Source organism: Typopeltis vanoorti, chromosome 18 (assembly GCF_054136105.1).
Source record: "Typopeltis vanoorti isolate ZY-2024b chromosome 18, IOZ_Tvanoo_1.0, whole genome shotgun sequence".
Lineage (NCBI taxonomy): Eukaryota > Metazoa > Arthropoda > Arachnida > Uropygi > Thelyphonidae > Typopeltis > Typopeltis vanoorti.
The window spans coordinates 52,016,418-52,037,361 of NC_143566.1; the positions used below are offsets into that span (position 1 = coordinate 52,016,418).

Sequence of the window (20,944 nt, forward strand, 5' to 3'; positions counted from 1 at the left end):
GTTGTGGAGGGATTATTTTAAAAAAATGGTCAGCATGCCCGTGAGCAGTATAAGTCACACAGACAAGAAGGATGACTGGTATGGTAAGGAAGATCAAAGCTAATTATCAGAGAAATCTAGCTGATGAGACCAAAAGAAACTCTGAGGAGTTCTATTGCTATGTGACATGTAGTGGGAGGAATGACTATGGAAGAATAACCTTCCAAAAGTGCAGATGGTGGGAAGGTAACAAAACCGAACTAAATAGGTGAATTACTGAGTGAACATTTTGCAGGGATGCGCCATCTAAGTTATGACACTGAATGATAGCAGAATAGAGGTGAAGAAATGGAGATGTTTAAAATATTGTAGAACCTTAATACAAACACAGCCATGGGATAAGATAGCATATATAGCCTGTATATTACAAGAATGTGCTAGGGAATTATTAGTTCCTCTGACAAGCTATTTAATTTAAGGCAGTAGTGGGAAGGTGCCACTGGAGTGGAAAGAGGGCAAAATAGTTCCATTGTATAAAGGAGCTCCGAGACAGAAGTAGCAAATTGTAGGCCAATCAGCAATCAGGGTGGTGGTGGTTAAAGTATTGGAGAAATTGGTGAAAGACAGAATTCAGGACTGTGTGGATAGGAATATGATACTCTATAATGGACAGCATGGTTTTGTGAAGGGTAGGTCTTCCCTTAGTAATTTGCTTACTTTTTATTCAAGTGACAGTGGAGTTGGATAAGGGAAATGGCTGCTCAGTGATATTGCTAGATTTTGCATAAGCATTTGACAAGATTCCACACAGAACTCTGTTACATAAATTGGAACAAATGGGGATGGGGATATGAATCTGGTGATGTGAATTAGAGGATGGCTGATGGACAGGTATCAAAGAGTGGTTTATGGAGGAGTTATCCAGTTCTCTGTTGTTTAATTTGTATATCAATGATATAGGAAATGATTTGACAAGAAATATTCAGTTGTTTGCTGATGATGCTAAACTGGAAAGAGCAATGATTAATGCAGAGAGACTTAAATAAACTAGCAATATGAGCAAAGGTAAATGGCTGCTAGTTTAATGTGGTCAAGTGTAAGATGGTGCACTTTGGGAAGAGATCAGAAGCTGTGCACTATATCAACGGAACTCAACTGCAGGAAAAACTGATGAGGTCAGGGACTTGTGACTGATTGTGGACAGGGAGTTGAAGTGTAGAGGGCATGTTGTTAAAAATAGCCAACACAGCACACCAGATTACATGGTCGTTGAAGAACATACTAAAAGGTGGGGATAGAGAGGTTATTGTTACTCCATATAAGGCTTTATTAAGGCTGCATCGGGAGTACTGCACACGGATCTGGACTCCTGAATTCTGTGGTGATGATGATATTGTGGAGACGATCCAGAGGCAAGTGACAAAGAGTGTGGCATGTTTGTGGAATGCTCTCTATGAGAATAGATTGATAGTCTGTATGCTTCAAAAATTAATAGATGAAAGATGAGACATGATAGAAGCATTTGTTATTCAAGTCATTTTGTAGGATTGATAGTGAAGACTTTTTTTTTTTCAGTACATGGCAAGAAGAGAGAGAAGAAGGGGTCACCAGTGGAAGTTGTATAAAACTGTGGTTAGCAAGGATGTTAGGACTAGGTTTTTTGCTTGGAGGGTAGTGAATGGGCAGAATGAGTTGCCAGAGGTGGTTGTGGGTGCTTCATCACTGAACATGCTTAAGGAGAAGTACGATATATATTATATGAATGATGGCTAGCATGTGAATAAATGGATCGCCCATGATGAGTTGTCTGACTCCATGAAGATACCTGTATAATAATAATAATTACTGAAATCTTGTGAAAGAATATCATCCATGGAGGATAATGGTAATTGAAATATATTGATTGAAAACAGATGTAGATGAACTGATGGTGTTTAAGTTATTAAGAAATCACATTGCGAATACACCCATAGGATTAGATGAGATATCAGCCTGTATGTTATGAGAAAGTGCCAAAGAAATAACAGTGCCACAGACCTGGCAGAATGTGTCAGCAATGGCAGAGGCCCAAAGAAATGAAATGAGGACAATATAGCCTCTGTTACATAAGAGGCTCCAAGAGAGAGAGGTTGCAAATTAGAGACCAGTCACTATCTCAGGAGTCATAGTTAAGGTATTGGAGAACTTAGTCAGAAGCAGAATTGAGGAATTAGTGGATAGGAATATGCTACTCTGTAGGACTATAGCATAGCTTTGTAAAGGGGAAATCTTGTCTTAGTAATTTACTCACTTTCTGTAATAATGTGACAAAGGAATTCTACAGGATGTTACACGGAACCCTGTTAGGTAAATTAGACAAATTGAAATGGACATGAAATTGGTGGCATGGTTAAGAGGGCTGATGGATAGACATCAGAAAGCTGGAGTCAAATTAATCACATTTGGACTTCAAATATCAAGAAGGCAAATAACCAACTAGTGATTGGTTTCTTGTTATTTGAAGTTATATGTTAATGACATTGGAAATGATTTGAGAGAGAAATATCCAGGTGTTTCCCATTGATGTTAAATTATGGAGGGAAATTATTAATAAAGATTATAATAAATTTAGTTTAATTCTTTATCCAAGTGTGAGCAAACAAAGTTTGTGCCTGAAAGTATCTTCAGGACTGGGGTAAGGTGGTACAACACCAGGGCACTCCTTGCAAAGGTGGAGCAAGCTACCAACACTCCTATCTCAGTATCTCCCATAATGCAAAACACATCTCCTTGCGATATGTTTATATCGCAAGGAGATGCAGTTACATAACATTAGACATATCTCCTTGGATATGTCTAATGTTATGCATTAAGGAAAGGGCCACTACCCAGACTAGTTTAGACTTTTATTGAGGTCTCTTCAGTGGGAGCCAGGCCCAAGTGGAGATACCAGGCAAAAGCATTAGCAGGTCATCTCTACCTATAGGAGTTGCCAAATGGTGTGCCACCCTTTTTTTTTTTAGTAAAATAACTCTGGATTTAGAGAAAGATGTTGAAAGTTTATTTTTCACTTGGTTAGAGTATAATAAATTTAGTTTAATCCTTTATCCAAGTGTGAGCAAACAAAGTTTGCACCTGAAAGTATCTTCAGGACTGGGGTAAGGTGGTACAACACCAGGACACTCCTTGCAAAGGTGGAGCAAGATACCAACACTCCCATCTCAGTATCTCCCATAATGCAAAACACATCTCCTTGCAGATATGTGTTTGTACCACCTTACCCCAGTCCTGAAGATACTTTCAGGCGCAAACTTTGTTTGCTCACACTTGGATAAAGGATTAAACTAAATTTATTATACTCTAACCAAGTGAAAAATAAACTTTCAATATTAATAAAGATGTAGAGATCTGCAGGATGATCTAAATATACTGGCGGTTTTGGCAAAGGATAATGATTGTCAATTTAATGTGGGAAAAGTGTAAGACGGAACTGGGTGGAACTGGACTGCAAGAAACCTAATAAGGCCTGGGGTTTGGGATGATAATGGACAGAGATTTAAAGTTCAAAGTCCATACTGCAAAAGTGAGTAAAATAGCTCAAAGGCTCACTTAGATCAGGGCTATCCAACCTTAGGTAACATGAGAACTGCATTAGGAAAAAAAATTTATCCGAGGACCACATCACAATGCGTATCTAGTAATTTGGTGAGCACAGTGACACAACCTCAAAAGCTGAACAAATGATAAACACTAATTGCACACTAATCGCGTGCTCACGTTCCCCATCAGCACTCGGAGCATGTGCATTGGAACGAAACAGTGTAAGAATGCTTCTTTGACACATCTAATATTTGAAAAACACATGGGTATATAGTGATGTAAAAACACCAATTAAAATTATCGACATCGAGATTATCAATTTGTGATAGAATTAAAATATCTAAGACGCATTTGATTCAAATTATTTTATTTTTTCGCTCCTGAAAATTGAAATCCACAGGTGGGTTGCACAAAATCACTGCATGTGGCCTGCGGGCAGTGCTTTGGATAGCCCTGACTTAGATGACAAGGAGGAGTAAGGAAGTTATTATCCCTCTTTAGGCCTTGATACAGCCACATCTGAATTATTGTGCAGAAATAATGACTGTTTCTTGGGAATGAGGTAGTGGTGAAGAGAGAGAATCCAGAGGCAAATGACCATATGGTGACTTTGTCCCACAAGTATAGAATGTTTGTGGATTATAAAGCTATTCAGAAATGAAGGGATATGATAGAAACATGTTAGTTACTAAAAGGATTTTATAGTATATGATGCAAAAGAAATTTTTCTATGCATGACGTTGAGGGACAGAACCAAGAGTGACCCTTGGAAATTGTGCGAGAATATTCTTTAGTAAGAGTGCGAGGACTTTATTTTTTTGCTTGTCGCATAGAAAAGGAATGGATTGCCATTTGCAGTATTGTGCGTGCGTGCGTGAGTGCTTTGTCATTGAATGAGCCTAATGAAATTAGTGTGAATATATTTAGATGGCTTCCTATGATGTCTTTGAAATCCAAGTTGCCTGTATAATAATAATATCATTGTTATATAACATTCAAAACATTGATGTGGTCATTACAAATATGGTGTGTAATGGTGTAGTTTCAAGGTTTCCATAATTATAAGTCCTAAGTTGTTTTTTTTTTTAAATTACAACTTTAATATTAAAAAAAAAGTCTTAGAAATTATATAGCATGTTTAGTATGTTTCTTTCGCATTGTTCCTCCCCCTTTTTTTTTTTTAACTAACTTTGTTGTAAATGATAAACTGATATTTTTTTTAATGCAGATCCATTACATTCTGTGTGTGTGTGTGTTTATTTTTCAGAAATCACAAAATGAATTCAAGATTTCTCAAAGTGTCACAGAAATGTATATTCCCAGAATACTAGAAGAGAGAGATGCCGTCGCTATCAAAAGTGTTGCTTGTGGGGATGATTTTACTATTTGCTTAACAGGTAAAGTATCTAAAATGAAGTTTTAGATACTTTACATCTTTATATCTTTGCTTATAAATAAGAATATGGAAATTTAAAATTATTTCAGTTCAATTTTCAACTTAACAGTCATTCCATTTTTCAGTGAATAGTGAACATTTATCTGTTCACTATTCACAGCTCGTGTGTGTGTGTACACGTTACTATATATAGTTGGCCTGGTTGGCTGAGTGGTTAGCATGTCTGCTCTTCAGCCAAAAGGTGGGTTCGAATCCTGCCATGGATGTTTGTAATTGTCTGTGAAAATACTAGTGATGGGCAGTAGATGGCATTGGTGTAGATCAGTGTTTCTCAAAGTGTGGTATGCATACCTCCAGGGGTACGTGGCACTTTTCGGCTATGCATCATTAATGCATGGAATGATTATTAAGAAAAAAATAATTATTTTAAAAGTATATATTTCTCAACAAATTATATATTATTTATGAATTCTCCTACTCGAATTGCGAGTTACTATTGCCAGGACGTTCACGTCCTGGGGATAGTAACTCGCTCCCTGTGATGAACAACACACCCTCCCCAACAGCATCACTATACTGAAGACACAAGAAAAATAAGTAGTTTTATTGTATCACTGAGTAAGGTACAGAGACAACAGTCTGTGTAATATATTTCTCAACAAATAGTGCAATTAAAGACAACTGGGATAAAAACGGCACTAACTAATGAATCACATCTCCCCTCCAACAGAAACTGCTGTATAAACTCAAGCAAAACCATATGTTGCCAGTGAAACATATGGTTTTGCTTGACACCACCCATCGTGAACATGTTGAAACTAAGAAATATGTAGTGAATGTATTTCAGATATTATAGAATTCAGTTGAAGAGAATTAGTATTTCAACTCAACTGTTGGCTTGCCTTTGTCTTTGATTTGCACAATCTTTTGTTAATACCACACCAATCATATGCACTTCTTCATAGGTGCTATATCTCTACTGGCCTACCATCGCTGTCTGTTTCTCGTTCTGCTTTTACTTCTCATTAGTCATTTGTGAAGGATTGTTCATTACGTATCTCAAGTCTTGTAAATTACTGGGTATTTTTACTTGAAATAATGGGAAAGAAGATGAAGCTATTTTGGGTAGATGACTTTGACAATGCACACAAGGAAACTACACTTGAGGCTGGAAGTAGTGATAGCGAATAGGAGCTTCATGGTGAGTCGCACCATTTTCAGTTTTTTTCTGAAAACTTTAGTTTTCAAAAATCCCTGCATATATCTCGGATCATGATTTTTTAGCTTTAATTTTGGGAAAAAAGTGCATTAGTTAAAGAATGGATTTATAAAATGCACAAGAGAGAGAAATATAGCAAATACAAGTAGCTGTAAGCAACAAGAAAACATTGATATAGTATCTGGATCAGATGAAATTGATAAGGGTGTGTCGTCTGACATCTCTAGAGAACCAACTAGGAAGAAGATGAAAAATTCTTGTAAGTATGATATGAATTACATGAAATGTGGATTTTCATGGATGGGAAATGAAGAGGAACCTATTCCAAATTTTGTTCTATTAAAAATAAATCATATTTTTTGTTTATATGAACATATAAATTTAAATAAAATAGTCATTTACAACGAAATATACTTTATTTATTTATTATTTTGATAAGGGGGTACTTGGTAATAATGAAAATTTAAGAAGGGGTACGCCATATCTGAAGTTTGCAAAACGCTGGTGTAGATCACAGGTGGCCAACAGAAGGCCCATGGACCACATGCAGCCCGTAACGTGATTTTGTGCGGCCCACGGCAGGATAAAAACTATATTAAATTATATGTATTATGAATTTAGCTATTAGTTTCGACCGCAGATTTTCTGATTGATATTCTAGTTATATTCATTATTTCTGATGACGGAAACAATTTATATTCTCAACACAGAATCAAAATCGCTTTAAAAAGATTACTCAATTTATAAAATCTACTGCTTCTCTGTGGGAGTGGTAGATGTCTATGCGCTCCAGAGTAACGCATCATTGAAAGTCACTTGCCCTGCTCTGGTTACAGTGATCAATTTCAGCGACTCAGTTTCACAGTTAACAGTGTTATTGTTGCAGTTTGTGTCCCCTGGTCAGTTACTTCAGCCATTGTGTACTATGAGTAAGAAATGTAAGATCTGTGAAGAAAACAGGTCATTTCAGGAGAAATGGGAAAATGAATTTCTGTTAACAATAACGACAACAAACCACAGTGCCTTGTGTGTTTGTGAGTGCTTGCGAGAATATGTGCACAAGGAATATAACTTCAAACGGCACTACATACAGCACCATGCCACTAAATACCAAGAATACGTTGGACAAGTGCGTACTAAAATTGTACATAATTTGAAGAGAAAGGTTGGTGCTCGGAAATCTATTTTTACTAAACCAACATCAATACAAAAAAGCTCACTCTTGGCATCGCTTGTTGTAAGCGCAGAGATAGCAAAAGCAAAAAAATCATTATCTGATGGCGAATTTGTAAAACACTGTTCTGTGAAAATGGCTTGTGCATTTGTTCCATTGTATAAGACCCTGATCAGACCACACTTAGACTATTGTTCTCAGATTTGGTCCCCAGGATTTGAAGGGGATAAATTAACTGCGGAAAGGACAGAGGCAGATAACAAAGATAGTTTCAGGACTGTACAATGTTAGTTATGAGGATCGGCTCAGGGAATGTGGTCTGCAGAGTTTGGTGGATAGAAGAAGGAGAGGTGATATGATTGAGACTTTTAAACTGTTGAGAGGTGGTTACAGGGTTGACACTGGGGGAGTTCTTTCACTTGGTTGAACAGCGGGAAGGAGTGATGACAAGGGCCATCCCTGGAAGTTACGGAAGGAAACTGTGAGCAAAAGGGTGAGGGGGGTGGTTTCTTTGCATGGAGGGTGGTTGAACCGTGAAATGCATTGCCTGATAGAGTGGTGAGAGCAAGAACGGTCGATGAGTTTAAGGAGTGGTATGATTGACTTTGTGTTTCCTAGGAGGGACCTCCCATGATGAGTCTTGATAGACCTGTGTTTCCTAGAAGGACCTCCCACGATGAGTCTTTTGACTCCTTGGAGGCCTAAATAATAATAATAATATTTACTTATGCAGATAGTGGAAAGAAAGTAAAATCCATATGAGACTGATTTATTCATCTATAGTTAAAAAAAATTTAAAAAAAACTCTCTTTTTATAGATGTTTCTATTCTAAATTAGATTAATGCCTACATCTTTTTTTTTTTTAAAAAAAAAGGCACTAATCTCCCAAATGGCTAGAGGCATACTACACCTGTATGGATTGATTTTGAAAATAAAGGACTAAAATAGACTAAATACCAATGAAAGGATAACTGACATTTTCGGCAAAATATATGCCTCATACTAAAAATCTCTGATCACTTTAAATTTGATAGAAAATATCTGCGTGAAGTTGTATTATGAACTTATTTAACTTAAATTTACAAAAGGTGACCTAGTAGGTTACTGATTGTTCAGTCATGTCATATAACTTTTTTTAATGTTATTTCGACACACTACTGACTGTTCAATCATATTACATTAGTCTTGTGGAAATACACAAACCAGATCGCTGTTCTTAAGGACAGCAGTGGAGAGAAGTGAAGACAACAGATTTCAAAATTCATGCAAAATTTAAAAATTTCCTGAAGTTGAAGCAAAGGATATTCTTTTCACATCATGCATTAATAACTCTGACACTCCAGTTATGTGAAGCAATAAGAAGCCTCTCTGGAACATATGAAAAAAAATTTAAGATTATTAAGAGGATTATCAGAAAGCAGGAATAATAAAAAAAAAAGGGAATGAACAAAGAATAAAAAAATGCTATGTAAGTCTGGAGTTGAACTGTGATGAGGTGTTGGGTTCCCTGCATGTGCAAGTAAAGAATGGGGGAATTACTGATACCATGATGACAACCATGGAAATATCTTTAAAAAATGCAAGCAATAGCTATCTTTTTTTGTGTACTAAAGAGAGTATAATTGTAAGGATCCTATCACATCTATTACTAGTGTCTGAAATAGTCTGGTAGGAGCGGGGAAGAGCTGCAAAGGGGATTTTCTTTGATCATTTCTGAAGTATTGTTCATTCATTTTACAAAATGTTTTCTAAAAACCTGGTTGTCCTGCAAACTAAACACAAAACCCTGTTTATTATATCTTTTAGGAACTAATACTTTTTATCTCTCAATTTATATAAATCAAAAGCAAGCCATCATTATCAGCATTTACATTTTCTACTTCATATGGATTTTAGATTAGTTTTAGTTACATAATCAGGAGTAAGTTTTTTTAAAAGAGGTTGAAGTTTATGTATACTGTTTTGATCATGTGAAAGTAACCATTCAAAAAGGCTGATTTAAGGATTTCTTAAGCAGTTGAGTAACACTTCAGTCGGTTTTTACAACACTATTCATTAGCATTATTACTACAAAAGTGCATAATTCTTTTTAATTCTAATGGTAATCCATTGATAATTTAATTCCCACCAGTATAAGACTGTTGTGACCTGCTTATTGAAAGCTTGAAAAACTTCTATGTTTGGTAACTACAGCAGACTGGTTTCCAACCTTTTTTGTAGGTGGGGTTCACATAAAAGAAAGAAAAAGAAAAATTATGCACTTCCATTTGGCACAAATGTTCAGCAATGCTGAAAATAATATTGAAGCTAACAGTAATAAATCTCAATTCTTATCACCTGTGACCCACACATGGCATAGGTTCTTTTACCTCTCATGCATGGATTCAGTATAAAAAATAAAAAATATTTCTTTGAAAACTTTCTGCAGATAGGCTTGATAATCCAACCTTAATTCCACTAAAAATATTATGAAAGTCCGAAATAAATGACTTAAAATTATCATCTGCTTTATATTTAAATCCAGATCTCATTTTTTTTAAATTTTCACTGTTCACAGTTTGAAACATTGTAATCTCTTTTTTTTCTGATTAAGTTCTGTTGTGTATATTGTGTTGTTTCAGCATTCATGCACTTGATTCAATTTCTAGATATGATTTCTGCATCATCTACAGTTGCTGTTATTAAAATGAGTTCTCTCTTTACAGTTTCTTAGTTTATTAATTATAATTAACAGCTGAAGTTATTTATTCAGGCACAAATTCATGTTGATCTAATGATAATATAATATTAATGTTATCTTTTTTGTTTCAATTTCAATTTTACTGTAACTTTGTTCATTTTTATTTTATATACATAGTTTGTAATTTAATTAATTTATTACATCCATTATAGCTGCTTTAATTGATTAAAGAGGGCTATAAGGATCTTGTTATCCTCAGGACAGTAGTCAGTCAAGTCTACTTCTTGTACTTTCTGGTGACAGCAATGACTTGTTAAGTTTATAAGTTTATAACCCTCTGTTAACTCCCTTGATAATGTCATTGACATTGGTGACAAAATAACCTCATTATATTTTATTCTTTCAAAACATTTGAATTTACCAAAAATTCAAGAACCGTTTTCTTGTGTTATATATTTAATCACCTGGTAGATAATTTCAGATTTGTGTATTTCGTTAGATCATGGGATGTTACTGACATTTGGAAAAGGAGCTTCTGGTTGTCTAGGACATGGTAATTATCAAGATGTTACTACAGTATGTATGACCTTTCTATATTCTATTTAAAAATTAATTTCATAGCTTTTCAAGAACTATAAGTACCTGAAATTGAGGGGAATAATCCTGAAATAATTCATGAGACCTTGAGCAGGCCTCATATGGATTATTGTGCACAGATTTGATATTTGATATTTGGTCACTTGGTTTTCATGCTGGTGAGGATATGTTAGAAAAGGTCCAGAGAAGATTCACAAAGGTGGTCAATGATCTTTGGGATGTGAAGTATGAGGACAGATTGAGAGAATGTAAATCGCAAAGCCTTGTGAATAGGAGGAGGGTTGGGGGGGGATATGATTGAGACATATAAGTTAGTCAGTGGTTGTTATCAGGCTGACATGGAAGAGTTTTTTCATAGAATGGAAGTGGGGGGGTAAGGTAGAATAAGAGGCCATCGCTGGAAACTATATAAGGAGGGTGTGAGCAGAGGAATGGGTTGTTTACATGGAGAATGGTTAGTGAGTGGAATGCATTGCCTGAGTATGTTTTGAATGTAGACACATTGAATCAGTTTAAGGCATGGTTGGATGAGCTTTGTGTGTGATAGTCTCTCACTCCATGGAGGTCAGATGTCAGTAGTAATAAGTTTGAAATTAATTCCCTCTATTGCCATTTGAGCATCCATCTCTAATACTGAGTAGTTCAGAATATCACACTTTGTCCATGACTTTATTATAATAACAAATAAAGTTTAGGAAATAAGTTTTCAAAGTTGATGGTTGTTTGTTGTTATATATGATAAGAAATAATAATGGCACTGGTAATAACATTTTACATCTTCATCATACCTAAGTGGTCAAATAACTTGGCTCTAACAGGCCATGGAAAACCTAAACATGTAAGGGAAAATTACATGAAGATGATGTAAAGTACAAAGATATAGTCTTTGTACTTTACATGCATAATAAACTAATTCTTCAATGATGGTGGGAAAAGTGTATTCAAGGTGAGTGAGCCAGGAAGAATGTACATAACTTTGAGCTTATAGCAGAGATCTTTTTTGAGTTAACACAGACTTTACATGAACATGGGTCCGATACTTGAATAGCTGCAGAGCTGTGCCTATTTTGAATTTTAAAATAAATTAAGCTAAATAAAAAATATAGAATTTTCAGTGGAAAAGAATAAGCAAACATGTGCTTGACAATATTTATTCAAGAATTTAGAACTTACATTTACTACAACTTCCAAGAAATGGCTTAACTAATTTTTCTGAGAAACCTGGAATATATGGGATGGAGATCCTGTCAAGAAGATGGAATAAAAGCTATAGTTAGTTGTTACCATCTCTTAATTTATAGAGATGAATTATGAGAAAAGTGGATGTAATTTGTTTTTCGTTCTTATTCCAAAAGGGCATATGAAAATCACAGGGTGGAGTTAGGAGGAGGCAATATAAGAAAACATTGATAAAGTGTAGCATCAATGTATCTTTCTGTGTTGATTTTTGAACAAATTGGATCAGAAGCTGCAGTCACTTCTCTGCATTCATTATTAGGTTGGTGGAGGTGATTCAGATTTAATCCTTAAGCAACCCTATTAATGCTAACAAAAAAAAAAAAAAAACCTGATATTCAAGATGTATTCATTTGCTTTATGACAAACATGTTATGCTTGCCATTAAGTATGCATTAAAAAAAATCTTAACACTTTGAATTAAATGTTTTTGAATAATGTGCATATACATGTAGGCTACAGTATTCAAACTAACTTCTACGGTATGTGGTAGATATGAATTGAAAATTCTTGCTTCCACAACATGGATTTTGTATATATTATTGTATTAATCACTTGACAGCAGTAATAATGAGTTCATATAATCACAAATTACTACTGTCAGCTATAATTAGCTTTAGATGTTAAGAGAATACTACTTTCCTCTTTGCAAATGACATGAAGCTAAAGAGAATAATCAGTTGTTTAGATGAAATCATGTCTTTACAAGATGATTTTAAAAGATGAGAAGAGTGGAGAGGGAAGTGGAATATTAAAATTTAATATGAACAGATGCAAGTCTATGCAGTTTGCTAAGAAACAGGTGTATAATACATATAATTTGAATAGATAGGGTCTAGAAAGAGTTAATGAATATAATTATGGGTTTAGACATTTTGGTTGATAGGGAATTCCAGTTCAAGAATCATTGGTAAAACATGAACTTCAACAGATTGTAGGCTTAATTAGAAGAAATTTAAGTTATAGAAAAAAGGAAATTATCATAATTAGACCTCCACCATGAAGTCAAAAGACCCATCACAAGAGGTGTTTATACAGCTTCTACAGGATGTCCCCTTTTATTCCCCCCACCCTCCATTCTATGAAAAATCGTTTCTACATTTAACCAATAATGATCTCTTACCAATTATGTCTCAATCTTCTCACCATCCTCTCCTATTCACATGGCTCTACAAATGGTGTTGTTTCAAATCTTTCTTCATATCTAGCATCAAAGAGACGATACCATTTGAGTTATCTTCTCCAGATCCTCTCTAACAATATATTTTCATCCTCTTGAAAACTAGGTTACTAAATCTGTGCAGTAATTCATGTGTGGTCTGATCAAAGCTTTATATAATGAAACCTGTAACCTCTTAGAACTGTACATCCATAATCCATTAGGATACTTTAAATATCAAAAATATGGGCATGCCCAAACTGTCTGTCAGGTGACTTTTACCACCTGTGTCCGAAGTAGAAGTAAAGTGCAGGATAACAAATCGTGCTCTGAAAGAAAGCTAAATGCTTCAACTGTCAGGGAGATCATTCAATTTTTCATACCTGAACTTTATGAAAAAGAAATGCAAAAAATTAAAATAGAACAAAATATATCAGGATGCAAAAAGGAAGTATCACTACATCTGTTCTGAAATCCTCTTATGCTGAGAAGGTGGCAGCTAAGAAAATGTCAACAGCATCTCAAACACATATGCCTATTCCACCATCTGATAATTTCACAATACCCGAACTTTATGATCGCGAGTGCTTCTCTGTTGAGTGCATCAGTTGCATAATGTACAGTCTCATTCAAGAAACAACTCCAAAAATGTTTCCATTCGCTGAGAACCCACTTCTTAAAAAATTATGGCAAGGAAATCACTTAAAGATAAACCATCCTACAGAAAAAAAAGGATACTTTAATATCCACTGTAAGTTAATTAAACTTGCCAACTGACCCTGGCATATCAAATGTACTGAATATTTTACCAGAGGAAGAGATGGAGACTGGCCATCATACTCCCCAAAATCAGTTGATAAATATAAACTGACAAAAGTAAGCCTTCAACCTCCCAAAAACCAGGCATGTCTACAAAGCCAAAACAATACCCCCCCCCCCCAACTACAAACCTATATAAATTCCAAATACACCCATCCTTAAAATACTGTACACACATTTGGGGTGGTGCATAACCTATGATGATATCCTGTTGGAAGGATGTCACCATAGGTTAAAACCTCCTTAAAAATTCATGATGCTCTTTAGAGGAGAGCATTTAGGCTCGTAGATGACCTTTCCCTCAGAGGCTCAATTCAACATCTATCTCACAGATGCAATGTTTCAGCTCTGTGTTTCTTCTACAGGTACTTCCATGGTCACTTCTCTGGTAAATTGGCAATCATTCTTCTACTTGCTGTTAGGCCTGTTAAAACGAGCAGCTGCTGTCTAGCACCACCTTAAAAATTCATGATGCTTTTTAGAGGAGAGCATTTTGGGTCATAGATTACCTTCAGCAGAGGCTCACTTCAACATCTATCTCACAGATGCAATGTTTTAGCTCTGTGTGTGTCTTCTACAGGTACTTCCATGGTCACTTCTCTGGTAAATTAGCAAATATCATTCTTCTACTTGCTGTTAGGCCTATTAAAACAAGAGCAGCTGCTGTCCAACATCCCTTTATAGTACAACTACAAACTCATTGAACCCACTTCTCCTCTTTTTCATTTATTCCATCTACTTCTGTCCTTTGGAACAACCTTCCTCATGATGTGTTTCCCAACAGTTTCAACCTACAGCTCTTTAAGAAGAATGCCAATAGGTTTCTTCTTTCTCAATCCTCATCTGTACCTCACATGGCATTCATGTGCTATACGTTCTTGATATATCATCAAGTTCTATCGCCTTATTAACGTTATGGCCTCTGTTTACTCATCAGTCCACCATTTCCTTGACACTCAAACTTCTCATGATGTCACACTTATGATGATAATGTTGTATGATGATAAGTCTTCAGGCCAGTATTGAATTACTCCTAACAACTTTACTGACCCAAATTTTTAATGGATGCCAAGCAAATCAAAAGTATTTAGAGAAAATTTATCAAATGCACAGAGGAATTTCATCATAATAGTTATGAAAATTGTTTGGCTAGAATAAATTTGTAGAATTTATCTAACAAGAGACACTAGAAATTTAAATGATGTTCATAAGTTATATAAGGGCATATATAAAAGACGTATCTTGTATTTAGCTGAGCTGTACTCTACTGGGGAGAGAAAACTACAGAGGCATCTCACTTTTAAATACTACTTTCAAAATCCTGTCTGATATTATTCTAAAAAGAATTATTCCATATGCAGAAGAGATTCTTGGAGAATATGAGGAAGGATTCAGAAGAAGTCAATCAACCATTGATCACCTTTTAACCTTGAGACAAATTCTAGAGAAAAATTGGGAATACAATAAAGAAAGTCATAATATCTTCATGGACTTCCAAAAAGCATATGATAGCATATATTGAGAAAGTCTATGGAAAATCTTAAGGGAATTTGGAATACCAGAATTTTTATTAATTTGGAATACTAGATTTTATTAATTAAAATTAATTAATAAAATCAGACTGGTTAAAATGTATGTACAGGAAAATCAGTGTGGAGTCCTCGCTAACAAAATATCTTTCTCTAAATCCAGAGTAATTTAATAAAAAGGTGGCACACCGTTTGGCAACTCCTATAGGTAAAGATGACCTGCCATTGCTTCTGCCTGGTATCTCCACTTCTGGGCCTGGCTCCCACTGAAGAGACCTCAATAAAGGTTGAAACTAGTCTGGGTAGTGGCCCTTCCCTTAATGCATAACATTATACATATCCGTAAGGAGATGTGTTTTGCATTATGGGAGATACTGAGATAGGAGTGATGTTAGCTTTCTCCACCTTCGCTGCGAGTTGCCCGGTGTTGTACTACCTTACCCCAGTCCTGAAGATATTTTCAGGTGCAAACTTTGTTTGCTCACACTTGGATAAAGGATTAAACTAAATTTATTGTTGTCAGAGCCATTCAACATCTCCACAGGTTTAAAACAAGGAGCCACGATATCACCTATATTATTCAACATAGCTTTGGAAAAATTAATTCGAGAAACAACTAAAAGTACTGCATCATGCTCTGCATCATTCCCGGGGTATGCAGATGATATAACTGAAACTTTTATAAACCTTAAAACCTCATCCAAAAAAATAGGTCTTAATATTAACCAAAATAAAACAGAATATTTAAAAGTATCTAGAGATAATGATATCAATAAGCCATTAACTATTCAGTTTGCTGACATGATATTGAAAAACTCAATACAATTTAAATATCTAGACTCTATAATAACTAAAGATGATAAGATCCAAACAGAAATAAAGATGAAAATCCAAGCAGGTAATAAATCATATTTTTCACTTCAGCACCTCCTCTCATCTAGACTCTGTCATATGAATCCCTGTAGAAATATTTACAGAATGTTAATTAGACCAGTTGTATTATATGGTGCAGAGACATGGAATATAACAAAAGCTGATGAAGATCAATTACAATGCTTCGAAAACAAAATCTTAAGAAAAATATTTGGCCCAATTAAAGATCCTGTGACAGATAAATGGAGAAGGCGAACAAATAAAGAACTCTATGACCTTTATAAGAAGCCACTAATAACACAATCAGAGCTAGTTGCATCAGATGGTTAGGTCATGTGGAAAGAATGGAAGATAACAGGCTAGTGAGGAGAACTTTTTACATCGCTCAAATTGAAGACATCCTAGAGGAAGACCCCAAATTCATCCACAGAAGATGGATAACATTAAAAGTTGGCTAAGGATAGAAAAAAAAAAAAGGAGAACCGTGATGCTTGCAGCTAAGAACCTTAAGGGTTCGTGAAGCTTAAGAGGAAAGAAGTATTCTACTGGAGGACATAATATAAAAGAGTGAAAAAATAGATTTAAAACTGTATACAAAGTTTATTTTTTTTACTCTTTACAATAGACTCATCAAGGGAGGTCTCACTCAGTGAGCAACATATCTGTCATATCGAACCTTAACCTCGTTCCCACTAGTAGCATTCACAACGCATGGCAGCAGTGCATTCCATTCATCCATACTTTCTGTGAAAAAAAAATCTACTCCTCACGTCCTGTTGAACTCCCTTCTTTTCTCTATCCATTAATTATCAGTCACGGAAAGAAAAGTTATCTGTAATTAAAAACTCTTTCTAAATTCATTAATACATAGATAATTTCAGTGCTGATTTTTATTATAATGGCATTCTAGAGCTCGAACAAATTGAGCTCAAAAATAGTAATTCCATATTTCTTTCTTCCAGACTTCATTAAGTAATTATTCACATGATTTATTTTCTTGCTAAATGGTTATGATTTTCTTTCTAATTAATTTCACAAAGAGGACATATTAATACAACATATAATTTCATCTCAAAGGGGTGATATTAGTCAATACACCAAACAAAGAAACATAGTAGTGATAGCATTCATTTATAAGTTCTATAAGTTCTCTCTCTCTCTCTCTCTCTCTCTTTCTTTCTTTCTTTTATTTATTTTTTTTCCTAGTTTCCACCTGTTCATTTGTTCTCTTCAAAGTCTTACTTCTTACATTTCTTAGATCTCACATTCATGCCAGGACCATTGTTAGAGTATTTGCTGACCCTAGCAAGCACTATTTTATCACCCCTAAATTCAAGAAAATATGTAAAATTTTTAAAACAGAAAACTGTTTTTATGGTTGAGGTACAATTTTTACTGTCCTCCAAATGGCCATAAGCACTGCCTTAGTTTCTTAGTGAGTCATGACAGCCCTGCATCACACCCAAAGCTGTATTTGAGGTCAAGTTCTAACAACTTTAATACTTAAACTTGTAACTCAGCTACCTCTATTTTTGTTCAGTTCCTTCATTGCATCCAGAGAGAGAGAGAGACAGACAGACAACTAATATCCATTCCCCTTGCCTATCTCTTGGAACTCATAATAAAGTTTAATGGAAAGAAAACCACACAAAGAAATAATTAAACACAGGTTTATTTCTGTGTACTGTTTTCTTTCCATTACACCTAATTAAAAGTTTAAACCAGCACCTAAGCTTTAGCTTATGTTCTGCAGAATTATAGAACATGAACAGATTGCTCAAGCAAGATCTGACTTTTCACAAAACTTCTGCTTTCCAACTCACAAATATATAACTAACCTCAGCTATCTTTGGCAGCAGTTACACGTACTACTGTTACTCTCTTTATATAACAGGATATGCCTTTATTCATACATATAAAGGTATCGAGTATAAATTTAGGCATTCTATCAGTTTATGCCATTGTATTTTAGATAAACTTAAGTTCTCCTTTCTAAACAATATTTGTGTTCATTCTGAGCATTCGTGTAGCATGTGATGTTAACAATTTTACTGTTTCACCTACAAGAAATGTTTATCTATAGCCAAAGAATAAGATGGAATCACTGCAGATATTTTGCCAATAGCAATAACTTAAATACAGTCAAGTGTAAAATATGGTTCCTATTGATGGATGACTGATAGCCTTCGTTACTTTGGTATAAACTTAACCAACCATTCTCTTGATGGATGGATATTGCATGCAGCTATTTAAGTTTGATCAGTTCTGTTGCTGTATCATAGAGATGTTTTACAGTGTGACCCAACAGAGAAGCCACAGATGCTGTTGTTTTAGAATTTATCTAAGAATACACTGGATGGGATATGCAGACATTATTAACTGTATCTCTGCTATCATGCTCTGTGTCATACACAAGTTTACTAGCAAGTACTCACTATTAAAATATTTGCTTGTTTCTGAATTACTGCTGCTGTGTATTGTACTACAGATTTGGCAGTGGACAATTTTATGAAATTTCAGAGCACTCATATTCTGAGTTGAACATTTTAATACAGTATATGAATTCATATATTTAAAAATTCAAACAAATTTGAACTAACTTTTTTTTTTTTCAGCCACAGATTGTTGATGCCCTTCTTGGTGTGAATGTAATAGCACTTGCATGTGGGTCATCTCATGCAATGGTTATTACTGAAGATTATGAAGTGTTTGCTTGGGGCCAAGGAAGTAAAGGTCAGGAATATGTTCTGTTGTTGAATATATATATATATATACACACACACAAACACACACATGAAACTTCAAAATTTGATATATAACTTTCAAAATATTAAAATACAGTGAGTTACATAATCTTCTGTCTTCGCTTACAATTTTCCACTCTGATGCTTAGCCAGTGCAATTGCATTTAATTATTACTCATGTTAAGTTTCTGGCTGTTTTTTTTTAAAATGTACATCTTTAATTTTTAATATGAACTTCTTTTCATTTATTTATTTTTTGCTTTGTGAAAGACCATCTTCCCACTCATGTTTTTTTAATTAATGTGATCAACTTGCTGCAGTTTGCAGCAAGTTGATCATTGAAAATAATTTGCAGAATATAATTTGTTTGTGATTGTCTGTGAAAATACTGGTGGTGGTGGGAGTAGTGGTCAGCGGTAGATGGTGTTGGTGTAGATGATGAAAGTTGCGGTTGGTGGAGACGGGGAGTTGTAGAGTAGGTGCCCTCCCTCGATGAGTCTTTGGACTCCCTGGAGGTGTTACGTAATAATAATAATAATTTCTTGGAATCTTTAATTTATAACCAAGTGAAAAATCTTAAAACATGTGAGGTCTAGATTCTGTTCTGGCAGGTAGTGTGTGTAATGGACTATCATTAGAAGTCACAAATGAATCTTTGGTGAATGTGTTCAAAGAAAGACAGAGATGTGACTAAAATAGTCCTCCCATAATGAGCCCTTAGGACTCCCTGGAGAGGCATACATAATAATAATCCTGCTGCTGCTACTTACTCTCACAGTTCATGCCTGAGACAGAGAGAGAGAGTAGATATGTGAGTAATTGTTCATGTAGCATGGTATATGAGGTGAGGATATGGTACCAGAATGATATGTGTCTCATTGTTCTCAGAGGAGAAACAATTGCATCATTTCTTCTACATTACACAATTATAGAGGGAAATATACTCATAGGCATAGTTCATAAGAGTAGGTTGGCACTGGATTATTATTATTATGTATGCTCCTCCAAAACCCCAAGCACTCATGGGGGGCACTTTAGTCACGAAATTCCCCCCACCTATGTCTTTGCCCATTCCTTGCATTCACCATTTGTCATGAAAAGAATTTGGACCTCACATACTTCCTTGCCACAATCTATGTCAGTTTTTTTTTTTTCAGGAATAACTCTGAGCTCTTCCTGCGCAGTCATAAACTGCAAAATCTCACTTATGTCACTGTGATTACCCCTTATTGATGCATAAATTTCTATCATATCTGTTCTCACCCATCTATTCCTCAATCTGTCCTAATGATGCTATGCAATTCCAAGGCCTGTTATCATCTAGATCAGCGCTTTCCAAACTGTGGGCCGCGACTCCCTTGAGGACCGTGAAATAATGAAAACAAATTTAAAATGTGTATATTATTTCTGGGAAAGCTCCCATGTTACTCCTCTTAATAAACTATTATAATTATGGCTATTTTGCCTGCTTCAGTTTAGGAGTGCCCCTGTTTAAATGTCATTGGCTATTTACTCACGGATTCTTAGGGCATTGTAGATGTAAATTTACCAAAAAGTATATGTAGCATAAGGAAGAGAAATTTACACATACCTCTTTTTCTGGGTGTTGAGGTTTTTCTTCCTTCTTCAATGTCCAAAAACTATTGAGTGTGTGGAGGGGGGTGTAGGCAATTTGGGAGAATTAAATTAGAAAAACCTGTTTTTTTTTTTTCCAGTAATATATATATATAAACATATATATTATATAGGGTGGGGAAAAAGGTGAAAGGGTTGAGTTTTTTATATAGGGAGGGGGAAAGGGGAAAAGGGGGTTGATGGGGTGCGGTCCGTTTCGACTATTCCTGGTCATCATCCGAACACATTGGGAAAGTGGATGCTATGTCAGGCGGGTAGGTGCTTCTGTTTTTGAAGTGTTTGTGTTATCGCCTATTGGTCGGGGTTGTGACCTCAGTTTTATGT

At 35.2% G+C, this 20,944-nt stretch overlaps 1 protein-coding gene across 1 annotated transcript in view; it reads left to right on the forward strand.

Annotated features, from left to right (window-relative positions):
* The window catches only part of LOC150096670 (serine/threonine-protein kinase Nek8-like), a 253,264-nt gene that overhangs the window by 143,565 nt on the left and 88,755 nt on the right, over positions 1-20,944 (forward strand). The window contains exons 10-12 of the mRNA XM_090408678.1: positions 4,826-4,955; positions 10,528-10,604; positions 18,857-18,974. Coding sequence (XP_090264804.1) covers positions 4,826-4,955; positions 10,528-10,604; positions 18,857-18,974 — 325 coding nt within the window. The remainder of the gene's footprint in view (positions 1-4,825; positions 4,956-10,527; positions 10,605-18,856; positions 18,975-20,944) is intronic.